The sequence below is a fragment of the Salmo salar genome, chromosome 05 (genome assembly GCF_965601325.2).
Source record: "Salmo salar chromosome 05, fSalSal1, whole genome shotgun sequence".
Classification (NCBI taxonomy): domain Eukaryota; kingdom Metazoa; phylum Chordata; class Actinopteri; order Salmoniformes; family Salmonidae; genus Salmo; species Salmo salar.
Window position 1 is genome coordinate 10534794 of NC_138295.1, and position 27301 is coordinate 10562094.

At 43.9% G+C, this 27301-nt stretch overlaps 1 protein-coding gene across 5 annotated transcripts; it reads left to right on the forward strand.

Moving 5' to 3' along the window:
• The first annotated feature begins 142 nt into the window (after positions 1 to 142).
• On the forward strand, positions 143 to 27301 carry LOC106604220 (kinesin-like protein KIF3A). 5 transcript variants are annotated; one of them, XM_014198664.3, is made up of 18 exons: positions 143 to 347; positions 981 to 1263; positions 2475 to 2619; positions 2909 to 2993; positions 3709 to 3814; positions 7252 to 7391; positions 7859 to 8056; positions 9291 to 9465; positions 9953 to 10051; positions 14099 to 14176; positions 17660 to 17819; positions 18062 to 18242; positions 22332 to 22442; positions 23595 to 23720; positions 23850 to 23903; positions 24060 to 24128; positions 24767 to 24929; positions 25841 to 27301. In XM_014198664.3, exons 1-18 carry the CDS (start codon positions 342 to 344, stop codon positions 25867 to 25869), a joined length of 2208 nt encoding a protein of 735 aa, XP_014054139.1. In that variant the 5' UTR covers positions 143 to 341; the 3' UTR covers positions 25870 to 27301. The 5 variants fall into 5 exon arrangements, with proteins under 5 accessions (XP_014054139.1, XP_014054140.1, XP_014054141.1 ...); XM_014198665.3 differs by having other exon boundaries at positions 24767 to 24888; XM_014198666.3 differs by lacking the exon at positions 14099 to 14176.

A 27301-nucleotide genomic window follows, 5' to 3' on the forward strand; every position in this document is an offset into this window, starting at 1 on the left:
GTTTTCCATCTTACTCTATATCATCCCGTTTTACAACAAACATTATTGTTGTTCATTAAAGCAAACATAGTGAGATAGTCCTTTTACCTCCACCTATGGCGATGCCATCTCTAATGTACTTTACTGTCCACTACACCCCCTCCACCATTCTACTGCGCGGCCGCAGATCCACTTCGTTCAGACTTGACAATTTTATCTGCATCGGAGGAAATGGGCCACTGATGGAATAGGCACTGCGTTGGCATCAAAATCATTTTTGTAAGATAAACACTACCATCAAAGCATCCAAAAGCGTTTGCTATTGTCTCATGTAATTTTAAACATCAAACTAAAGTCTTAAAATGCCGGTAAGTGGGCCCTTTGTATTTCGCTGTTTTTCAGAGGTGTTCCTCCCTCCACCCGAATGATATGATGCTAACATTAGTTTAGCTAGCTAGCTTCGCCTTGGGTTTTGGATGAGTTAGCTAGCTAATTATATTTTAGACAGTGTCATTATATTTGATAGATATGCAGCCATATACATTAAAACCAGGATACAGCAAGGGCATGCAGTTAGTCAAGTTATTGTGTTAACTAAGTTTTATTCGTTGTGCATAACGATGCAGCAGCTGGTTAGTAAACATGCTAACATTAGCTAGCTTGCCTCCCTAGCAACAGCAAGAGTTTGCATGCAATACATTGCAGATTAGCTAGCTACGTGCCCGCAAGTATTGATTGGCCATACATTGAACTAGGAGCTAGCTCTTTCAACTATCTTGACAGTTAATTAACTATCTTAACTAACGTTAGCTGTACGGTAATGTTAGTTTGCTAACTGGATTCATTATAGCAAGCCAGCCAGTTTGTCTCCCTTTGCTGTGCGGAGATTATTAACGTTAGCTATGAGCGATGTTTTCATATTGCATTACATGAGGCATCGACTCTGAAGTCATGTAGCTACTAGGTGGCTGGCATCATGAATAGTTATTCCCCCCTTGCAGAGCAACAAGATGGACAAATCTGACAAGCCGGAGGTCATGGACAACGTCAAAGTGGTTGTGCGATGTCGCCCGCTGAACCAGAAGGAGAGGAGTATGGGCCACAAGCAGGCCGTCAGTGTGGATGAGAACCGAGGGACCATAACCGTCAACAAATTAGAGACCACCCACGAACCCCCCAAAACCTTCACATTTGACACCGTGTTCGGACCAGACAGCAAACAGCTGGACGTTTACAATCTGACAGCCCGCCCCATCATAGACTCAGTATTGGAGGGTTACAATGGTAAGTGGAGAGAGGATTTGAAATGATCTGTCCATTCACTGTTTCTGACACACCATTCAGAACTACACAATTGCATTTGTTCAAATAAAATCGAGCTTTATATTCCTACAGCACATTTCAGACATGCAGTGCAATGTGCTTTACAGGGGGAAAAACAATGGAAATAAAATATGAAATATTTTCTACACAACAAACATAAGTTTGACACAAACTGAAAAATTTAAAAGCATCATCCTAAGGAAAAGCAAAGGTAAAAATATGTGTTTTTAAGATCTCTTTTAAATATGTCCACAGTTACTGCCCGCCCTCATGTGCTCTGGCAGGCTATTCCAGAGGCTGGGGGCATAATAACTAAAGGCTGCCTCTCCATGCCTCTTGATCTTAGGCTTTGACATAATTAAAAGGCCAGAGGACCTGAGGAACCTAGTGGGTACTGAAAGGTTTGGATTTCTGAGCTTTAACTATAATGAATCATTAGTTATAAAAGAGACAATGACGGGTGCCATAATGAAGTTTGGGAGGGGCTGGGTGCAAGGAAAATGGTCACATGTGGCAGTACCGATAAGGGGAGGAACCGCTTAAGGCCCATATTACTCAGCTCCCTGACTAGCAATAAGGATGCACTGTTTAGCGATAAGGAGACTCCACCCAAAGTGGGGTATGTATACTACCATGGGTGAAACCATGTCTTTGTCTAATGCAGCTGTATTGACCCTCTGGGAAGAATTAACTTGGTTTAAGCTTTCACAGTGTCCGTGGAGTTGTGACTCTAGTAATAGAGCCTAACAGTACGTAACTTAAAAGCATGTTTGACATGTATTGAGTTGCACAATTGTGGATTGATTTTAAAAACCAATAGAATAATCTTAAAATGTATTCTTAAACTCACACGCAACTAGTGCAGAGACCTTAAAACCGGTGTAATGTGTGCTCTCCATCTGGTCTTGGTCAGTGGCCGTGCTGCAGCATTCTGTAGGTTTTGCAGTTGACCAATGGCTTTCTTGGGTAGACCAGACAGGAGAGCATTACAGTAGTCAAGCCTGCTTGTAATAAAAGCATGGATGAGACTCTCTATATCAAGGGCGGTTTGCGGACACAGATTAAGCATAGTAGAAATTCTCCATTTACCGTGTTTTTTAGTCCAGGACAAGGCTCAATCTGCCTTGAAATCACCTCTTAATGTTTTAATACTGAGCCTGTGTTTTCTCCAGGGACCATCTTTGCGTACGGACAGACAGGGACAGGAAAGACGTTCACCATGGAGGGGGTGAGGGCAGTGCCAGAGCTCAGAGGAATAATCCCCAACTCCTTTGCTCATGTGTTCGGCCACATCGCCAAAGCAGAGGGCGACACCCGGTAAGGACATTAACACAAACGGGCAAAACAATCGAACAATACTGGTTCATTGCCAGGCAATTGTTTGATGCAACATGCTATGACTGACTTGACTTATTATTTTCAGCCCCTAGGAGAGCAAAAGGCCTCAATCACACAACACTGGTTAAGACACTGGTTGGAGTCAACGTAAACAGAAAATGCTTAGGTCTACAAGAAAAAAGACAGGCATTGTTTTTGACATGCTTGCTGCTGACAGTCTCTCAGTTTGAGGTTGATTTGAAATAAGTATCTTACCTCTCATCCGCAGGTTCTTAGTTCGCGTGTCTTATCTGGAGATTTATAATGAAGAAGTGAGAGACCTGCTGGGGAAGGACCAGATGCAGAGGCTGGAGGTTATAGATGTTTTATATGATATGATGATATGCTTCTCAGAAAAACCATCCCATTTCATTTAGCAAGAAGCAGCTGTAGATATGAAGAACATTATCCCATTAATTAGATTAACCATACAAGAATATATATATTTTTTAAAAACACTGGCGCTAGCTTCATAGGTAGTAGCTTATTGGTTTGATTTCAAATCAAAATTATTTATAAATCCCTTCTTACATCAGCTGATATCTCAAGGTGCTGTACAGAAACCCAGCCTAAAACCCCAAACAGCAAGTAATGAAGGTGTAGAAGCACGGTGGCTTTGTAGATTTGTAGATAAGACCACAGTGACCAAATGATAAAGATGAGTATGATAACGTTGTTGGTGCCTAGAAGCACAGAATGGGACATTACACAATACTAGGGTCCCAGAAAGGGAATTAAAGATGATTTCCTTATCATAACTAATCTCCATTGGTTTGTCAATAATACATCAATGTCATTGGTTCCTGAAAGGAGACAACAGGACATAGCACATGAACTGGGATGTTCTCTGTTAAGGGAACTATAGATGATTAAACTTCTCATAATTCACTGCTTAGTTTCTAATACAGATGAGCATGATAACGTTGTTGGTTCTCAGGAGGGAATTTAAGATATGAATGTATAAGAGGAATTCGAGAGTATTGCCTGCTCCTAACTCATATCATTGATTTGTGTTTGTGTGACCACCAGGTGAAGGAGAGGCCAGATGTGGGCGTTTACATCAAGGACCTGTCTGGTTATGTGGTGAACAACGCTGATGACATGGACAGGATTATGACAATGGGGCACAAGAACCGTAAAGATTCACACAAAGCATTTAGAAGAGTTCTAAGCATTAGAATTCATGATCGTACAGTATATACCATTTGCCAGACCCCCCTCACAAAATAGGTTTCTAACCTCAAGGGTTCTGTCTTACTATCCAGGTCTGTACCCAAACAATTTGAGCTTCTACTTCTAAAAAATTCACCTTTCCAGAAACAGTGCCTTCCTCAGAAACAAGTCTCTCACCGTTGCCGCTTGCTATAGACCACCCACTGCCCCCAGCTGTGCACTCGACACCATATGTTGGGGCGGCAGGTAGCCTAGCGGTTAGAGCGTTGGACTAGTAACCGAAAGGTTGCAAAGATCGAATCCCAGAGCTGACAAGGTAAAAAAAAATATATATGTCGTTCTGCCTCTGAACAAGGCAGTTAACCCACTGTTCCTAGGCCGTCATTGAAAATAAGAATTTGTTCTTAACTAACTTGCCTAGTTAAATAAAGGTTCAAAAAAAGTGAATTGATTGCCCCCCATCTATCTTCTGAGCTCTTGCTACTAGGTGACCTAAACTGGGACATGCTTAACACCCCGGCCATCCTACAATCTAAGCTTGATGCCCTCAATCTCACACAAATGATCAATGAACCTACCAGGTACAACCCCAAATCCGTAAACACGGGCACCCTCATAGATCTCATCCTAACTAACTCACCCTCCAAATCCACTTCTGCTGTTTTCAATCAAGATCTCAGCTATCACTGCCTCATTGCCTGCATCCGTAATGGATCTGCGATCAAACGACCACCCCTCATCACTGTCAAACGTTCCCTAAAACACTTCTGCGAGCAGGCCTTTCTAATCGGGGTATCCTGGAATGACATTGACCTCATCCCGTCAGTAGAGGATGCCTGGCTATTCTTTAAATGTGCCTTCCTCACCATCTTAAACAAGCATATTTTTTTTAACCAGGAATAGATATAGTCCTTGGTTCAGTCTAGACCTGTCTGCCCTTGACCATCACAAAACATCCTGTGGCATTCTTTATTAGCATCGAATAGCCCCCGTGATATGCAACTTTTCAGGGAAGTTAGGAACAAATATACACAGGCAGTTAGGAAAGCTAAGGCTAGCTTTTTCAAACTGAAATTTGCATCCTGTAGTACAAACTCAAAAAGTTCTGGGACACTGTAAAGTCCATGGAGAATAAGAGCACCTCCTCCCAGCTGCCCACTGCTCTGAGGCTAGGAAACACTGTTACCACCGATAAATCCACTATAATTGAGAATTTCAATAAGCATTTCTCTACGGCTGGCCATGCTTTACACCTGGCTACCCCTACCCCGGTCAACTGCCCAGCACCCTCCACAGCAACCCGCCAAAGCCCCCACCATTTCTCCTTCACCCAAATCCAGATAGCTGATGTTCTGAAAGAGCTGCAAAATCTGGACCCCTACAAATCAGCCGGGCTAGACAATCTGGACCTTTTCTTTCTAAAATGATCTGCCAAAATTGTTGCAACCCCTATTACTAGTCTGTTCAACCTATCTTTCGTATCATCTGAGATTCCCAAAGATTGGAAAGCTGCGCAGTCATCCCCCTCTTCAAAGGGGGTGACACTGTAGACCCAAACTGCTACAGACCTATATCTATCCTACCCTGTCTTTCTAAGGTCTTCGAAAGCCAAGTTAACAAACAGATACCAAACATTTCGAATCCCACCGTACCTTCTTCGCTATCAGAGCTGGTCATGGGTGCATCTCAGCCACGCTCAAGGTCCTAAACGATATCATAACCGCCATCGATAAGAGACATTACTGTGCAGCCGTATTCATCGACCTGGCTAAGGCTTTCGACTCTGTCAATCACCACATTCTTATTGGCAGACTCGACAGCCTTGGTTTCTCAAATGATTGCCTCGCCTGGTTTACCAACTACTTCTCTGATAGAGTTCAGTGTGTGAAATCGGAGGGCCTGTTGTCCGGACCTCTGGCAGTCTCTATGGGGGTGCCACAGGGTTCAATTCTCGGGCCGTCTCTCTTCTCTGTATACATCAATGATGTCGCTCTTGCTGCTGGTGATTCTCTGATCCACCTCTACGCAGACGACACCATTCTGTATACTTCTGGCCCCTCTTTGGACACTGTGTTAACAGCCCTCCAGACGAGCTTCAATGCCATACAACTCTCCTTCCGTTGCCCTCCAACTGCTCTTAAATGCAAGTAAAACTAAATGCATGCTATTCAATCGATCACTGCCCACACCTGCCCGCCCGTCCAGCATCACTACTCTGGACGGCTCTGACTTAGAATACGTGGACAACTACAAATACCTAGGTGTCTGGTTAGACTGTAAACTCTCCTTTCAGACTCACATTAAGCGTTTAATCCAAAATTAAATCTAGAATCGGCTTCCTATATCGCAACAAAGCATCCTTCACTCATGCTGCCAAACATACCCTCGTAAAACTGACCATCCTACCAATCCCCGACTTCGGCGATGTCATCTATAAAATTGCCTCCCAACACTCTACTCAACAAATTGGATGCAGTCTGTCACAGTGCCATCCGTTTTGTCACCAAAGCCCCATACACTACCCACCACTGCGGCCTGTACGCTCGCGTTGGTTGGCCCTCGCTTCATACTCATCCCCAAACCCACTGGCTACAGGTTATCTACAAGTCTCTGCTAGGTAAAGCCCCGCCTTATCTCAGCTCACTGGTCACCATAGCAGCACCCACCCATAGCACGTGTTCCAGCAGGTATATCTCACTGGTCACCCCCAAAGCCAATTCCTCCTTCGGCCGCCTTTCCTTCCAGTTCTCTGCTGCCAATGACTGGAACGAACTGCAAAAATCTCTGAAGCTGGAGCCTCATACCTCCCTCACTAGCTTTAAGCACCAGCTGTCAGAGCAGCTCACAGATCACTGCACCTGTACATAGCCCATCTGTAAACAGCCCATCTATCTACCTCATCCCCATACTGTATTTATTTATTTTATCTTGCTCCTTTGCACCCCAGTATCTCTACTTGCACATTCATCTTCTGCACATCTACCATTCCAGTGTTTAATTGCTATATTGTAATTACTTCGCCACCATGGCCTATTTATTGCCTTAACTTACCTCATTTGCACTCACTGTATATAGACTTTTTGTTTTCTTTTTTTCTACTGTATTATTGACTGTATGTTTTGATTATTCCATGTATAACTCTGTGTTGTTGTATGTGTCGAATTGCTATGCATTATCTTGGCCAGGTCGCAGTTGCAAATGAGAACTTGTTCTCAACTAGCATACCTGGTTAAATAAAGGTGAAATAAAAAATAGATAAAAAAATGTCCTGGTTAAATAAAGGTTACAATCACACTCATGGAAGTTACTATGAAGTGTAACCAAGTTATTATGAAGTGAACCAAGAAAATACAGTCTGAGTTTTATGTTTCTGAATGTGTTATGCTTTATCCTACCCAGGCTCGGTTGGCTCCACCAACATGAATGAACACAGCTCTCGCTCTCATGCCATCTTCACCATCACCATCGAGTGCAGTGAGAAGGGTGTGGATGGAGACCAGCACGTACGCATGGGAAAACTCCACTTAGTGGATCTGGCGGTAAGGAAGTCAAATGAACATTTACTGTAAAATAGAATAAAGATATAATTTACCTCAACAGATATCAAACCGATGGAATCTCCCAGAGAGAGAACTTGATGCTTTGAAGGAGTAAGCACATTTTGGTAACTTGGTATCTGTTTTTTGAGATATAAGAACCAAATCTGTATAGATTACCTTCATACATTTATCTGGCTATGGTTTTCTTAGTCTCTGCAATGGGAATTATAATTTGAATTCCAATATAGGATTTTTATGAACATTTTGAGTCCAATTATCAATGTTTAAAGGCCGCTAGGTGAAGTCAGTAAGCCCTGTTGAGCGTGTTCTTATCAGATTCAACATGTTATTGTGGAATGGAAATGTATCTGTGGCTTTAAGGCATGTGGTCCACACATAGCAAACAGACAGAAAACATAATCATCAGTTAACCCCCCCACACTGTTCTCTCTCTTTCTCTCCCCCAGGGTTCTGAGCGTCAGGGGAAGACAGGAGCGACTGGCCAGCGACTGAAAGAGGCCACTAAGATCAACCTATCTCTTTCCACGCTGGGTAACGTCATCTCAGCCCTGGTGGACGGGAAGAGCACCCACGTCCCCTACAGGAACTCTAAACTCACTCGCCTGCTGCAGGACTCACTGGGGGGAAACTCCAAGACCATGATGGTAACTAACAACACTTCCTGCTTTTACTTCCTGCTGCTTTAATGCTATGGGTACACACAAAATTGCTGCCAGTACGCCCATTACACATCACTGACCTGGTTGTGGCGGCCCGTTCTACTCATTCTAGTTCTGTGTTGGCACCCAATTAGTGTCAATGGTAGCAATGACTCATTAGTTTTAATGTCACATGCACAAGTACAGTGAAATGCCTTTTCTTGTAAACTCAAAACCCAACATTTGCAGTAATCACTAACAATGTAATAGTAGAATAAACAGTAAGTAAGTAAGCATGTTATATACAGGGTCAGTTCCAATACTATATATACATATGCAGGGATACAAACATATAAACGCAACATGTAAAGTGTTGGTTTCATGAGCTGAAATATAGATCCCAGAAATGTTCCATATGCACAAAAAGCTTATCTCTCAGATTTTATCAAGAAGCTGATTAAACGGCATGATCATTACGCATGTGCACCTTGTGCTGGGGACAATAAAAGGCCAATCTAAAATGTGCAATTTTGTCACACAACACAACGCCACAGATTTTTCAAATTTTGAGGGAGCGTGCAATTGGCATGCTGACTGCAGGAATGTCCACCAGAGCTGTTGCCAGAGAATTGAATGTTCATTTATCTACCATAAGTCACCTCCAATGTAGTTTTAGAAAATTTTGGCAGTACGTCCAACCGGCCTGACAACAGCCATCTGGCTTCTTCACCTGCTGGATTGTCTGAGACCAGCCACCCGGACAGCTGATGAAACTGTATTTCTGTCTGTAATAAAGCCCTTTTATGAGGGAAAAACTAATTCTGATTGGCCTGGCTCCCCAGTGGATGGGCCTGGTTACCAAGTGGTTGGCCCTATGTCCTCCCAGGCTCACCCAAGGCTGAGCCCCTGCCCAGTCATGTGAAATCCATAGATTAAGGCCTCATTTATTTATTTAAATTGACTGATTTCCTTATGAACTTTAACTTGTTGAAATTGTTGCGTTTTGTGTATTTTGTTAGTTATTTATCAGTCTTATTACTTGGGGGTAGATCAGGTTAAGTGAAACAAATGCCAAGTGGCATCCAATTTTGAAAACTATTAATAAATACATATATACAAATATTTAATTTATTATGATTAAGTCTGCCAAGCTCTCGTTCCTTGCTGTTCTGTCATAAAAGGTCTGATTTTAATCTCTCATAATATGTATCATATTCTCATAAACTTTTTCAACGGTCAGTGTGCGAACATCGGCCCTGCGGACTATAACTACGACGAGACCATCAGCACGCTGCGTTACGCCAACCGGGCCAAGAACATCAAGAACAAAGCTCGAATCAATGAAGACCCCAAGGATGCCCTGCTACGGCAGTTCCAGAAGGAGATCGAAGACCTTAAGAAGAAACTCCAAGAAGGTCAGTTAGTGGTCCTCTCTATTGATGCTGTCTTCATTTGGGACAGGAGTTGCAATATGACAAACACACTTCTGTGTTCAAGTTAGGATTGGATCCAAAGCCTTTTTAAGGGCTGGTTTCCCATTTCCTAGTCTAATACTGAAAAGTATGCTTCATGGAGAATCGTTTTAGTCCAAGACTAGTCTTAATCTATTTCTAGTAAACCTGCGCTAAGGGTTTAAGGAGAGTTAACCTGCGCTATGGGTTTAAGGAGAGTTAACCTGCGCTAAGGGTTTAAGGAGAGTTAACCTGCGCTAAGGGTTTAAGGAGAGTTAACCTGCGCTAAGGGTTTAAGGAGAGTTAACCTGCGCTAAGGGTTTAAGGAGAGTTAACCTGCGCTAAGGGTTTAAGGAGAGTTAACCTGCGCTAAGGGTTTAAGGAGAGTTAACCTGCGCTAAGGGTTTAAGGAGAGTTTGTAACTAAATTGTTTTCTGTTCTGCTGTTCCAGGGGAAGAGATCTCCGGGTCGGAGGGCAGTGGATCAGAAGAGATGGATGAAGGAGATGACGAGGGAAGAGAAGGAGGAGAGGGACGAAGGAAACGGAGAGGTAAGGGGCCCCGTTCTTCCTCTCTCCCAACAGGACTGTGTGAATGGTGCTTTGGCTCCTTATGAAGGTCACTAGGTTTCTGTGAAGGTCACTAGGTTTCTGTGAAGGTCACTAGGTTTCTGTGAAGGGCACTAGGCTTCTATGAAGTGTACTGGGCTTTGGTAAAAAGTTGTCCACTAATATAGGGAATAGGATGCTATTTGGGATGCAGCAGAGGACTGCTCCCCAGTCCCCATGTCCCCTGATGCTTTTTAAAACTTAATATACAAAGAAAATATGTTTCAGAGAAGAGTTGGGTTTGTTTATGGCCCTGCCCTGCATTAGGAAGAGTCACTCTAATACAACGGGGGAAAAACTGATGCATGAATTCTTGCACACACAATCATCTTAGCCATTTATTGTTGACGCTATCATCAAAGGTTTGTCCGCCCGCATGTGAAGGAGTTGTCACTCAGATGTTAGACATGATTATTAGTGTGGGCTTATTTCCTGATGACTAAAATGAGTCAGCATCCTCCATGTGAAGGTAAACGCTCTGAAAGTACCCAGAAGCCATGTAGAGAGAGAACCATGGCCTCTGTGTGTACTCTGGCTTAATAAACACTAAACTGGTTTCGGTAGTCTGAGCTAGGAAGTTCCCCAAGGCGCAGTCACCTTGCCCTTTTTAGGTTAGGCAAAAGGTGGAAAAGATAAGAAAATGTGAAACTGTACACATCTACGGCGGCTTCAGAAAGTATTCATACCCCTTGACTTATTCCACATTTTGTTGTGTTACAGCCTGAATTCAAAATGGATTAAATTGATGTTTTTCTCTCACCCTTCTACACACACTACCCCATAATGACAGTGAAAACATGTTTTTAGAAATTCTTGCAAATTTATAGAAAATTAAATAAAGAAACATCTCATTTACGTAAATATTCACACCTCTGAGTCAATACATATTAGACCTTTGTCAGTGATTACAGCTGTGAGTCTTTCTGGGTAAGCCTCTAAGAGCTTTCCACACCTGTCAATTTTGAAGTTGATCATTGCTAGACAACCATTTTCAATTCTTGCCATAGATTTTCAAGCAGATTTAAGTCAAAACTGTTACTCGGCCACTCTTCTTGGTAAGCAACTCCAGTGTAGATTTGGCCTTGTGTTTTAGGTTATTGTCCTGCTGAAAGGTGAATTCATCTCCCAGTGTCTGGTGGAAAGCAGACAACCAGGTTTTCCTTTATGATTTTGCCTGTGCTTACCTCCATTCCGTTTATTTATTATCCTGAAAAACTCCCCAGTTCTTAATGATTACAAGCATACCCATAACATGATGCAGCCACCACTATGCCTGAAAATATGGAGAGTGGTACTCAGTAATGTGTTGTATTATTTTACTGTCTTGTTGCAAACAGGATGGATGTTTTGGAATATTTTTTTATTCTGTACATGTTACCTTTTCACTCTGTCAAATAGGTTAGTATTGTGGAGTATCTACAATGTTGTTGATCAATGCTCAGTTTTCTCCTATCACAGCCATTAAACTCTTAACTGTTTTAAAGTCACCATTGGCCTCATGGTGAAATCCCTGAGTGGTTTCCTTCCTCTCCAGCAACTGAGTTAGGAAGGACGCCTGTATCTTTTGTAGTGACGGGGAGTATTGGTACACCATCCAAAGTGTAATTAATAACTTCACGATGTTCAAAGGGATATTCAATGTCTGCTTCTTTATTTTTACCCATCTACCAATAGGTGCCCTTCTTTCTTTGCGAGGCATTGGAAAACCTCCCTGGTCTTTGTGGTTGAATCTATGTTTGAAATTCACTGCTGGACTTGAGGGACCTTACAGATAATTTTATGTGTGGAGGTACAGAGATGAGGTCCTCATTAAAACATCATGTTAAACACTATTATTACAACCAGAGTGAGTCCATATAACTTATTACGTGAATTGTTAAGCAAATATTTACTACTGAACTTATTTAGGCTTTACTTGCCATAACAAAGAGGATGAGTACTTATGGACTCAAGACATTTCAGTAAACATTTAGAAAAACATAATTCCACATTGACATTATGGGGCATTGTATGTTCGTCAGTGACACAAAAATAATCTCAATTTAGACCACTTACAAATTCAGGCTGTAACACAACAAAATGTGAAAAAGTTAAGGGGTTTGAATACTTTCTGAAGGCTCTGTTCACGTCAGAATGATCATTCACACATAAGTATTACTATATTTATTGGGGCCTCCTGATAGTCTTTAATACACTGCTGTCATAGTACAACTAGTGTCTTGACAGTTTTTCTTGGTCATGTGACCTGATCAGGAAACACTCTGGGCTCTGTGTATAACCTTGTAGCCTTTGTGCTGTTCGCTTTAAATTAGACGTCGGATGCTATGGTGCTGCACTGTACATTACATTATTGTGTGTGTGTGTGTGTGTGTGTGTGGGTGTGTGTGTGTGTGTGTGTGTGTGTGTGTGTGTGTGTGTGTGTGTGTGTGTGTGTGTGTGTGTGTGTGTGTGTTAGGGCTGGGCGATATGGCCAAAAAATCATATATTTCTTTTACGATATATTTCTTTTATTATTGATGTCACTTGTTAAATCCACTTCAATCAGTGTAGATGAAGAGGAGGTGACAGGTTAAAGAAATGTTTTTAAGCCTTCAGACAATTGAGACATGGATGGTGTATGTGTGCCATTCAGAGGGAGAATAGGCAAGACAACAGGGTATGGTATTAGGTGCCAGGCGCACCGGTTTGAGAACTGCAACACTGCTGTGTTTTTCACATTCAACAGTTTCCTGTGTGTATCAAGAATGGTCCACCATCAAAGGACATCCAGCCAATTTGACACAACTGTGGGAAGCATTGGAGTCAACATGGGCCAGTATCCCTGTGGAACGCTTTCGACACCTTGTAGAGTCCAATGAATTGAGGCTGTTCTGACGGGGGCGCGGCTCAATATTAGGAAGGTGTTCTTAATGTTTTGAACACTCAGTGTTTGAATATTTTCTCTAAATTATCTTTGTTGTACAGTTAAAAACCTCTTAAGGATCAGAACCTTTTTTTCAGTTTTCGCCTAAAATGACATACCCAAATCTAACTGCCTGTAGCTCAGGACCTGAAGCAAGGATATGCATATTCTTGGTACCATTTGAAAGGAAACACTTTAAAGTTTGTGGAAATGTTAAAATAATGTAGGCGAATATAACACATTAGATCCGGTAAAAGATAATACAAACAAAAAAAACGTACGTTTTCTATATATTTTTGTTGGTTCCATCGTCTTTGAAATCCAAGAGAAAGCCCATAATATAATGTAGGAGTCGAGGCACAATTTAGATTTTAGCCACTAGATGACAGCAGTGTGTGCAAAGTTTCAGATTGATCCAGTGAAACATTGCAATACTGCACAATATTTTCTATCAAGTCTGCCCAAATGTGCCGAATTGGTCAATTGATACATTTTAAAGTACATAACTATAGAGAACATACAAAAATGATATGGTAATACAACATTTAATATGACACACTCCCAGGAATGTCATACATGATGGATCATTAGCTTATACACTAACTTTCACACATCTAGATGACCGGGCAGGGTGGTTGTGGAGCCAGAGACAGCAGGGGTTCAAACTGTACAACCCAGTTCCTACATTTCAATATAATGGATTTTATCAATTATTTTACCTCGATTCTTGCTATACAGGCATTTGGAACATAGCACTAAAACATACATTTAAATGAATTTGATATATCGCCCAGCCCTAGTGTGCGCGTGCGTCCGCCGTCCATGCACTGCTTAATGTAGCTGGTTATATCAACCGTATAGGATTGGCTTGTAGGCTGGTTGCTCTCCAGGTTTGTTGCTTTCTCCATAACCCCATTTGCCCCCATCTCGCTCTCCTCCATCTCTCGCTCTCTCTGTGGTCGGCGTGTCCTTGGAGCCTCTCCTTCTTCTCTCTCCCCATCCTTCCATCACCCCCCCTCTCGGTCCACTCCATCTCTCTCTGTGTTTGACATGTCCCTGTTGAGTGTCTAGTCTACTCTGTGTTGCAGGTAGTGGCAGCAGCATCAGTAGCTCAGACTCCTCTATAGAGGCACAGACCACTGAGGAGAAACCCAAGGCTCAGACTAGTGAGTGGAGCAGCTTGCTGTCTGCACTACCAACCCTACCACCGACTGCTAGTTAATATGGTCCAGGGACTGTATTCACAAAGCATCTCAGAGTTGAGAGTGCCGATCTAGGATGTGTTTTGCCTTTTAGGCCTATATCATAATGATTTTATGGACAAGGGGACCTGGTCTTAGATCAGCACTCCCAACTCTGAGGAGCCTGATAGACCCAGGCCTACAAACTGACCCTGATCTGTAGGTGCTGTAGCTAACTCCTCAAAGTATTGACCGGAGTTATCTCAGGACCCTCCTAATGTTAACCTCCCCTACCTGCCTGCCTGCCCTGCCTGCCCTACCAGTCTTATATAAACAGTTGAAGTTGGAAGTTTACATACACCTTAGCCAAATACATTTAAACTCAGTTTTTCACAATTCCTGACATTTAATCCTAGTAAAAACTCCCTGTCTTAGGTCAGTTAGGATCACCACTTCATTTTAAGAATGTGAAATGTCAGAATAATAGTAGAGAGTGATTTATTTCAGCTTTTATTTCTTTCATCTCATTCCCAGTGGGTCAGAAGTCTACATATACTCAATTAGTATTTGGTAGCATTGCCTTTAAATTGTTTAACTTGGGTCAAACGTTTCGGGTAGCCTTCCACAAGCTTCCCACAATAAGTTGGGTGAATTTTGGCCCATTCCTACTGACAGAGCTGGTGTAACTGAGTCAGGTTTTTAGGCCTCCTTGCTCGCACACGCTTTTTCAGTTCTGCCCGCAAATGTTCTATAGGATTGAGGTCCGGGCTTTGTGATGGCCACTCCAATACCTTGGCTTTGTTGTCCTTAAGCCATTTTGCCACAACTTTGGAAGTATGCTTGGGGTCATTGTCCATTTGGAAGACCCATCTGCGACCAAGTTTTAACTTCCTGACTGATGTCTTGAGATGTTGCTTCAATATAGCCACATAATTTCCCTTCCTCATAATGCCATCTATTTTGTGAAGTGCACCAGTCCCTCCTGCAGAAAAGCACCCCCACAACATGATGCTGCCACCCCCGTGCTTCACGGTTGGGATGGTGTTCTTCGGCTTGCAAGCCTCCCCCTTTTTCCTCCAAACATAACGATGGTCATTATGGCCAAACAGTTCTATTTTTGTTTCATCAGACCAGAGGACATTTCTCCAAAAAGTATGATCTTTGTCCCCATGTGCAGTTGCAAACCGTAGTCTGGATTATTTATGGCGGTTTTGGAGCAGTGGCTTCTTCCTTGCTGAGCGGCCTTTCAGGTTATGTCGATATAGGACTTGTTTTTACAAGTTGATATAGATATTTTGGACCTGTTTCCTCCAGCATCTTCACAAGGTCCTTCGATGTTGTTCTGGGATTGATTTGCACTTTTCGCGCTGACGTACGTTCATCTCTAGGAGACAGAATGCGTCTCCTTCCTGAGCGGTATGACGGTTGCGTGGTCCCATGGTCTTTATACTTTCCCACTATTGTTCGTACAGATGAACGTGGTACCTTCAGGCGTTTGGAAATTGCTCCCAAGGATGAACCAGACTTGTCTACAATTTTTTTTTTCTGAGGTCTTGGCTGATTTCTTTAGATTTTCCCATGATGTCAAGCGAAGAGGCACTGAGTTTGAAGGTAGGCCTTGAAATATATCCACAGGTACTCCTCCAATTGACTCAAATGATGTCAATTAGCCTATCAGAAGCTTCTAAAGCCATGACATACTTTTCTGGAATTTTCCAAGCTGTTTAAAATCACAGTCAACTTAGTCTATGGTAACTTCTGACCCACTGGAATTGTGAAACAGTGAATTATAAGTCTGTAAACAAACAATTGTTGGAAAAATGACTTGTGTCATGCACAAAGTAGATGTCCTAACCGACTTGCCAAAACTATAGTTTGTTAACAAGAAATTTGTGGAGTGGTTGAAAAACAAGTTTTAATGACTCCAACCTAAGTGCATGTAAACTTCCGACTTCAACTGTTTCTCATACTCTCTTTTTATCTGTCTTTCTCTGTCTCCTATTGGTCTGTCTGTCTCTGTCTTTCTGTTTCTCTGTCTCCTATTGGTCTGTCTGTCTCTGTCTTTCTGTTTCTCTGTCTCCTATTGGTCTGTTTGTCTGTCTGTCTCTGTCTTTCTGTTTCTCTGTCTCCTATTGGTCTGTCTGTCTCTGTCTTTCTGTTTCTCTGTCTCCTATTGGTCTGTTTGTCTGTCTGTCTCTGTCTTTCTCTTTCTCTGTCTCCTATTTCTCTCTTGGTCTGTCTGTCTGTCTGTCTGTGCCTCCTCTCTGAGGAGTCTAGAAGACTGTTCCAAACTGCACCTTATTCCCTACATAGAGGACTCTGGTCAAAAGTAGGACACAAAATAGGTAATAGGGTGCCGTTTAGGACACATCCAATGTCTCTAGTCTGGTTCTAGATCTGTATGTGCACAGGCAACTTCTTTACTCTGGTTGTCAGACAGATCTGGGACCAGGTTATATTTGCATTTTATTTCAGTGAACTATAGAATTTAATTGAATTATCGAACTGATAGAATTTAATTGAATTGACTCGCTAGCTTTAACGCCAACAAAAAACGGCAACAGAAGGAAATCTATGGTTCAGTCAGTCAGTATGATTGAAGGTTCTCTCTCTATATTACTGTACTGCCACTTTGTCATGGTCTTCTCCATCACTTCCTGTCTTCATGGCTATATCTCTGAGAGAGAGAGTGCCTTGTGAATAGGCCTGAAGCCTGCACTCTGTCTAGAAGCTGTTCTCAAATGGCACCCTATTCCCTATGTAGTGCACTACTTTTTACCAGGGCCCATAGGGCATAGTGCACTATTTAGGGAATTGGGGTCCCATTTGAGATACACAGATATCTTTAAAAGCACCTTTTAACTTCCTGCTCGTAATCTAATGGATAGTATCTGCAGAAAGTACAGACTGCTGTCTCTTCATTAAGGAGCTGAATCATACAGCCGATGCAGTTTTTACTGCTCTGTAGAAGACCATAGCTACTATCAAACACCTTGGAGAGAGAGACTAGATGTGTGTTACATCTAATATTTGACTAATTCACCATTGTAATATGATGTGCTGTCTTAGCCTGGTCCCAGATCTGTTTGTGCACAGTGTGACAATGACCATAGGAGTTGGCAAGACGACACAAACAGATCTGGGACCAGACTAGTGCTGTTTAAGCAAACCTACGAATCAGACTGGGTTGGGTGTAGGGTGATGTTCCCCTAGATGCAGATCTTAGATCAGTTTTGCATGTTCTAATGGTGAAGGTTAGGGATTGAGCGAGGGGAAGCTGATCCTACGTCTGCATTCTGTACCTAGGGGAAACTTCCCCCCTCCCCTTAGTGGGTGGGTTGAGGTGGTAGAAAGCATCTGAAGAATAACATGACATTAAGAAACGTCCATGATGCCTGTGGACTTCGGGGATGGCGCTATAAGTCAAACAAATTATTATTATTATTATTATTATTATTATTATTTAAGGGAAGAAGAAGAAGGTTTCTCCTGACAAGATGGTGGAGATGCAGGCGAAGATCGAGGAGGAGAGGAAGGAGCTAGAAGCCCAGCTGGACATGGAGGAGGAGGAAAGGAACAAGGCCAGGGCAGAACTGGAGAAGAGAGAGAAGGATCTGCTCAAAGCACAGTGAGTACAGTTTGGGGTTACAAACATTCCCTAAATTCCCAAGTTTTCCAGAAATCACGGTTGAAGAATAATCTACTGCTTTAAAATATTATCTAACGCTTGCCCCCCTACCCCTAGATACTTTTGGATGCCCTCTTGTAGATTTGTGACATCCTAGAAAGGTATAAGCAATATGCCAGAAACTCCACCTAGCCTACTGAAGGTATTTTCTGATCTACTGACCTCTAACCTCCTTCCCCCAGGCAGGAGCATCACCTGCTGCTGGAGAAGCTGTCAGCCCTAGAGAAGAAGGTGATCGTTGGAGGAGTGGACCTCCTGGCCAAGGCTGAGGAGCAGGAGAAACTACTGCAGGAGTCTAACAATGAGTTAGAGGAGAGACGTAGGAGGGCTGAGCTTCTCCGCAGAGAGCTAGAGGAGAAGGAGGTATACCATCTTACACACTGTATCACAATATATTACAGAGCCTTCAGAAAGTATTCATACCGCTTGACTTATTCCACATGTTGTTGTGTTACAGCCTGAATTTAAAATGGATTACATTGAGATTTTGTGTCACTGGTCTACACACAAAACCCAATAATGTCAAAGTGGAATTATGTTTTTTGAAATTCAGGCTGTAACGCAACAACAACAAAAAGTCAAGGGGTGTGAATACTTTCTGAAGACACTGTACATCTCAATATGGACGTAGGACTATCAACTCAAAGCAGCGCTGCAGAGAACTGGAGGAAGAGGAGTTATAGCACACAGTGAAATAGAGCATCTGCATTCAAAGGCTGAGTCTTAGTTCAGCCAACTGAAGAGCTGTAAAGCATAGATACCTCAGTGGTTAACTCTGACAGCATGCCAGTCATTTCTGCATCAAAATGCTCACCACCAAACTTCCTCTGTCTGTCTGAGTGGAGAGGGGATGTTGATCAGTGATAAGTGGAGATGTTATATTTTGGTATGAGGGCACTGACAGGAAAAGGATATGACATCATCGTCATTCCAGCATATTGGGTACCGAAATTAGTCATTTAATGTAAACTCAGAAAAAAAAGATTAATGAACATGCACCTGTGGAACGGTCGTTAAGACACTAACAGCTTACAGACGGTAGGCATTTAAGGTCACAGTTATGAAAACTTAGGACACTAAAGAGGCCTTTCTACTGACTCTGGAAAACACCAAAAGAAAGATGCCCAGGGTCCCTGCTCATCTGTGTGAACGTGCCTTAGGCATGCTGCAAGGAGGCATGAGGACTGCAAATGTGGCCAGGGCAATACATTGCAATGTCCGTACTGTGAGATGCCTAAGACAGCGCTACAAGGAGACAGGACGGACAGCTGATTGTCCTCGCAGTAGCAGACCATGTGTAACAACACCCACACAGGATCGGTACATCTGAACATCACACCTTCGGTACAAGTACAGGAAGGCAACAACACCTGCCCGAGTTACACCAGGAACACACAATCCCTCCAGTGCTCAGACTGCAATAGGCTGAGAGAGGCTGGACTGAGGGCCAAACATTTAGAGTACAGATTCTTTTATGGGACAATATACAAATGTTTTTGTGCAAGATAATTAGAAAAATAGTACATGTATACATTGGTTCTTTTAATTTAATGAATTTAACACTATTTGTTGATGTGAAAATCATTTACCAATTTGAACGTTGTCCTGAGATTTTTGGGGGAGGTGGGGGTCACCAGAATTTCTGGTGGAAAAAAATGGGCTCCATGTTGAAGAAGTTTGAATACCTCTGCTTTAAAGCCTACTAAGTCACACCAGTCAGCACCTTGCTAGTTCAGATGAGCTGCCTGCTTTGCTTTTCCCAGTCTGAAAATGACAACGTAATCTGTCAATGAGCAGAGGAACAAAATACATGCTGCAAACTGACAATAACAGACCAATACTGAAGGATCAGTAGAGTCTTGATAAATGTATTGCCTGATATTTCAGTAAAGAATGGTTGACTGAATTATCTCCTTAATTCCAACAGATTTTATGACATCAGCAGTTTTCTTCTTCACGCACACTCATCAATTTACTCTTTGATTCCATGAGGAAATCTGTTGAATGTTCTGCTGAAATGAGCTAGTGGTCAGAAGTAGTGCCCTATATAGGGCATCATTTGAGACTGCCATTGTTGACTCGATCTTGTTGCCAGAGAAAACCACAATGGGAGGTGAAAAGCCTTCAGGTATTATTGTTTTCCTGCATGTACTGTTGTCCCCGTCTGGACCAGTCTACTGTTGGCCCCGTCTGGACCAGTCTACTGTTGTCCCCGTCTGGACCAGTCTACTGTTGGCCCCGTATGGACCAGTCTACTGTTGGCCCCGTCTGGACCAGTCTACTGTTGTCCCCGTATGGACCAGTCTACTGTTGGCCCCGTCTGGACCAGTCTACTGTTGGCCCCGTCTGGACCAGTCTACTGTTGTCCCCGTCTGGACCAGTCTACTGTTGGCCCCGTATGGACCAGTCTACTGTTGGCCCCGTCTGGACCAGTCTACTGTTGGCCCCGTCTGGACCAGTCTACTGTTGGCCCCGTATGGACCAGTCTACTGTTGTCCCCGTCTGGACCAGTCTACTGTTGGCCCCGTATGGACCAGTCTACTGTTGGCCCCGTCTGGACCAGTCTACTGTTGTCCCCGTATGGACCAGTCTACTGTTGGCCCCGTCTGGACCAGTCTACTGTTGTCCCCGTCTGGACCAGTCTACTGTTGGCCCCGTATGGACCAGTCTACTGTTGGCCCCGTCTGGACCAGTCTACTGTTGGCCCCGTATGGACCAGTCTACTGTTGTCCCCGTCTGGACCAGTCTACTGTTGTCCCCGTCTGGACCAGTCTACTGTTGGCCCCGTATGGACCAGTCTACTGTTGTCCCCGTCTGGACCAGTCTACTGTTGTCCCCGTATGGACCAGTCTACTGTTGTCCCCGTCTGGACCAGTCTACTGTTGTCCCCGTATGGACCAGTCTACTGTTGTCCCCGTATGGACCAGTCTACTGTTGTCCCCGTCTGGACCAGTCTACTGTTGTCCCCGTATGGACCAGTCTACTGTTGTCCCCGTATGGACCAGTCTACTGTTGTCCCCGTCTGGACCAGTCTACTGTTGTCCCCGTCTGGACCAGTCTACTGTTGTCCCCGTATGGACCAGTCTACTGTTGTCCCCGTATGGACCAGTCTACTGTTGTCCCCGTCTGGACCAGTCTACTGTTGTCCCCGTATGGACCAGTCTACTGTTGGCCCCGTCTGGACCAGTCTACTGTTGTCCCCGTCTGGACCAGTCTACTGTTGTCCCCGTCTGGACCAGTCTACTGTTGTCCCCGTCTGGACCAGTCTACTGTTGTCCCCGTCTGGACCAGTCTACTGTTGTCCCCGTATGGACCAGTCTACTGTTGTCCCCGTCTGGACCAGTCTACTGTTGTCCCCGTATGGACCAGTCTACTGTTGTCCCCGTCTGGACCAGTCTACTGTTGGCCCCGTATGGACCAGTCTACTGTTGTCCCCGTATGGACCAGTCTACTGTTGTCCCCGTCTGGACCAGTCTACTGTTGTCCCCGTCTGGACCAGTCTACTGTTGTCCCCGTCTGGACCAGTCTACTGTTGTCCCCGTCTGGACCAGTCTACTGTTGGCCCCGTATGGACCAGTCTACTGTTGTCCCCGTCTGGACCAGTCTACTGTTGTCCCCGTATGGACCAGTCTACTGTTGTCCCCGTCTGGACCAGTCTACTGTTGTCCCCGTATGGACCAGTCTACTGTTGTCCCCGTATGGACCAGTCTACTGTTGTCCCCGTCTGGACCAGTCTACTGTTGTCCCCGTCTGGACCAGTCTACTGTTGTCCCCGTCTGGACCAGTCTACTGTTGTCCCCGTCTGGACCAGTCTACTGTTGGCCCCGTCTGGACCAGTCTACTGTTGGCCCCGTATGGACCAGTCTACTGTTGTCCCCGTCTGGACCAGTCTACTGTTGTCCCCGTATGGACCAGTCTACTGTTGTCCCCGTCTGGACCAGTCTACTGTTGTCCCCGTATGGACCAGTCTACTGTTGTCCCCGTATGGACCAGTCTACTGTTGTCCCCGTCTGGACCAGTCTACTGTTGTCCCCGTCTGGACCAGTCTACTGTTGTCCCCGTCTGGACCAGTCTACTGTTGTCCCCGTCTGGACCAGTCTACTTTTGGCCCCGTCTGGACCAGTCTACTGTTGTCCCCGTCTGGCTGGACCAGTCTACTGTTGGCCCCGTCTGGACCAGTCTACTGTTGGCCCCGTCTGGACCAGTCTACTGTTGGCCCCGTCTGGACCAGTCTACTGTTGGCCCCGTCTGGACCAGTCTACTGTTGGCCCCGTCTGGACCAGTCTACTGTGTTAAAGGGACACTTTACAACTTTTTAACGTCAGATTTATTATCTCCAGCACCATACCAGTATCTACATGGAGATAATTAATGAGGTTAAAAAGTGTTGAGGTTTTCCGTTAATGATGAAATAAATGAAATGAAATGCTAAACTCCCTGTCTTTTTTGCAGGCGGAGCGTCTGGACATTGAGGAGAAGTACACCAGTCTGCAGGAGGAGGCTCAGGGGAAGACCAAGAAGCTGAAGAAAGTCTGGACCATGCTGATGGCTGCCAAGTCAGAGGTAAGAATGTCCAAGTCCCACAGGGCTCTGGTGAAAACTAGTGCACTATATAGTGAATAGGATGCATCCCAAGTGGGTTCAAACACAGGACTGGGGACTTGTTGTGTTGTTGATGACCTGCAGCAAGAACAGAACATTAACACACAGCATTGGCTCATTAACACATCATTGGTTCATGACTTCATTAACACAGCATTGGTTCATGACTTCATTAACACAGCATTGGTTCATGACTTCATTAACACAGCATTGGTTCATGACTTCATTAACACAGCATTGGTTCATGACTTCATTAACACAGCATTGGTTCATGACTTCATTAACACAGCATTGGTTCATGACTTCATTAACACAGCACTGGTTCATGACTTCATTAACACAGCACTGGTTCATGACTTCATTAACACAGCACTGGTTCATGACTTCATTAACACAGCACTGGTTCATGACTTCATTAACACAGCACTGGTTCATGACTTCATTAACACAGCACTGGTTCATGACTTCATTAACACAGCACTGGTTCTGTGTTCATTCAGAAATTGTTGTTGTGTTGTCAGATGGCCGACCTGCAGCAGAACGTTAACATAACATTGGTTCAGTGGTTGTTGAGAGGTTGTTGTTGTGTTGTCAGATGGCCGACCTGCAGCAGAACGTTAACATAACATTGGTTCAGTGGTTGTTGAGAGGATGTTGTTGTGTTGTCAGATGGCCGACCTGCAGCAGAACGTTAACATAACATTGGTTCAGTGGTTGTTGAGAGGATGTTGTTGTGTTGTCAGATGGCCGACCTGCAGCAGAACGTTAACATAACATTGGTTCAGTGGTTGTTGAGAGGTTGTTGTTGTGTTGTCAGATGGCCGACCTGCAGCAGAACGTTAACATAACATTGGTTCAGTGGTTGTTGAGAGGTTGTTGTTGTGTTGTCAGATTGCCGACCTGCAGCAGAACGTTAACATAACATTGGTTCAGTGGTTGTTGAGAGGTTGTTGTTGTGTTGTCAGATGGCCGACCTGCAGCAGAACGTTAACATAACATTGGTTCAGTGGTTGTTGAGAGGTTGTTGTTGTGTTGTCAGATTGCCGACCTGCAGCAGAACGTTAACATAACATTGGTTCAGTGGTTGTTGAGAGGTTGTTGTTGTGTTGTCAGATGGCCGACCTGCAGCAGGAACATCACCGGGAGATCGAGGGCCTGCTGGAGAATATCCGCCACCTCAGCAGAGAGCTACGACTGCAGATGCTCATCATAGACAACTTCATCCCACAGGAATACCAGGTGGGTGTGTGGTTGAGTGGTTGTGTGTGGGTGTGTGTTTGACAACGCGCGTGTCCATCCGTCCATTTATAATTGTGTGAGCGAGTATTTAGTGCTAATATGGTTCCTGCTTCTTCCTGTCTGGTGCAGGAGATGATCGAGAACTACGTACACTGGAATGAGGACATTGGGGAATGGCAGCTGGTGAGTTCTGCATTCAGCCACAGTGAAATATTTAACCTGAGAATAGTTAGGCTAAGGGGAGGGAGTTTCTTCATTAACATAGACAGTACAGAGCAACGTTGGTGTGATTGCTTCATGCTTATGACATTGTTTCCATGGTTACTTGTTGGTCCTCAGAAGTGTGTAGCCTACACTGGTAACAACATGAGGAAACAGACCCCCGTGCCGGACAAGAAAGACAAAGATGTGAGTTCTTAGTTCACGCCTACATAACAAGACAAACACAACATGGTGGATCTGGATAATATTATTCTACCCTCACGTTCTCTTCTTCCTCCACCCTCTGTCTATCCCTCTCCTTCCTCCTCCACCCTCTGTCTATCCCTCTCCTTCCTCCTCCACCCTCTGTCTATCCCTCTCCTTCCTCCTCCACCCTCTGTCTATTCCTCTCCTTCCTCTATTCCTCTCCTTCCTCTATCCCTCTCCTTCTTCTACCCCTCTCCTTCCTCTATCCCTCTCCTTCCTCTATTCCTCTCCTTCCTCTATTCCTCTCCTTCCTCTATTCCTCTCCTTCCTCTATTCCTCTCCTTCCTCTCTATCCCTCTCTCCTTCCTCTCTATCCCTCTCTATCCCTCTCCTTCCTCTATCCCTCTCCTTCCTCTATTCCTCTCCTTCCTCTATTCCTCTCCTTCCTCTATTCCTCTCCTTCCTCTATTCCTCTCCTTCCTCTCTATCCCTCTCTCCTTCCTCTCTATCCCTCTCTATCCCTCTCTTTATCCCTCTCTATCCCTCTCTCCTTCCTCTCTATCCCTCTCTCCTTCCTCTCTATCCCTCTCTCCTTCCTCTCTATCCCTCTGTCCCTCTCTCCTCCCTCTCCCCCCCAGCCGTTTGAGGTGGACCTGTCTCATGTGTACTTGGCCTACACAGAGGAGAGTATGAGACAGTCACTGATGAAGCTGGAGAGGCCCAGGTCCTCCAAGAGTAGTAGGCCCAAGACTGGACGAAGGTACACCACCACCACCACCGTCTGTCTCCCCGCTGCTGTCGGTACATGATTATCCAGAATAATACAAATTAAAATAACAACAATAGTAATATTTCATTTCTGAATAAATGTCCGATTATAGAGAGTACTATAAAGTCTATCTGAAGTAATGGTTTACTATAATGTATCACTTTGTCAGGTGTACGTCCCATGGTGAAATGTTACTGTAAAAGCTGTTTTCACCGTGTCCTGCAGTTCTGACAAATAGTAGTACATGTTGTTATTATCAGATATTTGCTGCTTTCTGGTCAACCTTAATGTCACTTACCTAGAACTATAAGAAATATATACACTGAGCATGTATATCAGTCTCAATTCATCGGGTCATGGACTCTACAAGGTGTCGAAAGCGTTCCACAAGGATGCTGGCCCATGTTGACTCCAATGCTTCCCACAGTTGTGTCAAGTTGGCTGCATGTCCTTTGGGTGGTGGACCATCCTTGATACACACAGGAAACTGTTTAATGTGAAAAACCCAGCAGCACTGCAGTTCGTCACACAAAGCTGTGCACCTGGCACCTACTACCATGCCCCGTTCAAAGACACTTAAATCTTTGGTCTTGCCCATTCACCCTCTGAATGGCACACATACACAAACCATGTCTCAATTATCTCAAGGCTTAAAAATCCTTCTTTAACCTGTCTCCTCGCCTTCATCTACACTGATTGAAGTGGACTTAACAAGTGATATCAATAAGGGATCATAGCTTTCAGCTGGATGCACCTGGTCAGTCTATGTCATGGAAAGAGCAGGTGTTCTTAATGTTTTGTATACTCAGTGAATATTAACCCCATGATCATCTCATCTGCGTCCCCAGTGTCACCCTATTCCCTTTGGGCCCAGGTCAAAAGTAGTGCACTATATAGGGAAAAGGGTGCGATTTGTTAATGCTGCCCTCTTATCTCCTGACAGGAAAAGATCAACGAAGCCTGAGGCTGTGATGGAATCCCTGCTGCAGTGAGAGAGACAAGGAGAGAGCCAATCAGGGATGGAGCCCCATGTACTGCAATGAATCTACACTACTATACCTTAGAGTCAACAACAGCAGTCAGTCAATAGTCCAGCCTGGAGATCTTTATTGTTGAACGTCGTCATTTAAACATATGTTATCTTAATACACTGTATAGTAAGGTTCTACATGTGAATGGAGAGGAGACGTTGGTTTATTGGTCGGTGAGTGAAGGAGGGAGCAGTCACTGTACTGTAGGATTTGGGCCTTGCCCTTTAAACTGGGGGTTAATGGCCAAGTCGAAGGGAGCTTGTGTTGTAATAAAGTGAGACTGGGTGGGGATAATCAGGTTAACGTTGAGTCTTAATGTAGCCATCGAGCACAGTTCAGGTGGCAACACACTGATTTCATCCCAAATGGCACCCTATTCCCTTTTTAGGGCTCTACTTTTGACCACGGCTCATACGGTGTCCCATGGGGCTCTGGTCAAAAGTAGTGCACTTAAAAGGGAATAGGGTGCCATTTGGACACAAAGAGATGAGTCTATGATGAGCACAAGCCATGGTTTGTGACCATATAATCATCTGCCAAGACGACGACAACAACCGTCTTCTGTTATTTGAGATGCAGACGCCACCACTTCTAATGGCAGGACATCATTAGGATACATCTGATACCCTTCAACATAGTCAAAATAAAAAAACTGTTCTAGAAATGATTCATATCTATACCACAGGTCATAATTCCCTTATTTCAAGGATCACACTTATGGAAGTCTAAAATGTACTTTAAACTTAGTTTCCTCCTTTATGTCTGAATGATAGGACGTGCATGACATACCGCTTCTATAGACGGGCTGGTTGTTTAGCAACAATACCGACGAGTGAGCAACTAGAGGGCAAACTATATTTAGTCTCCAAATGTTCTTTGAAAATATAAATACATTTGCACAATGAGCGCTTGTCTCTAAAATACATCCTTAACAGTTGTTGGTTAGCTAGCGAATTTCAGCCATATTAGCATAGGCGTGACATCAGTCAAAACACCTCAAAACAAGACATGTTATTAATAAGAAGATGCAACAAGCTGAAACCAGCCTCCTACGATTCCCCACATGGCAGCTTCTTGTCATTGTTGCTAGCTATCTGACCATTCAGAATCCTAACGCCACACGAACTTCTGCCTTATCGACGTGTGTGTCATTTTCGTGGCGTTGTCAGCTAACCCGTCTATAATGTAGTACCATTCACCCATTAAACACTAACTCATTTATTACGCTTTTATTTCTTCCTTCTCATGTCATCGTTTATGGTGCATTGTAGTGGAAGCAAAGTGTCTTTATTTTGTATTATACTGTATGTCAAATGTTTACATTTACTGTATCTCTTAATAATTTATTAAATTATTGGACATGTTTAATCTCA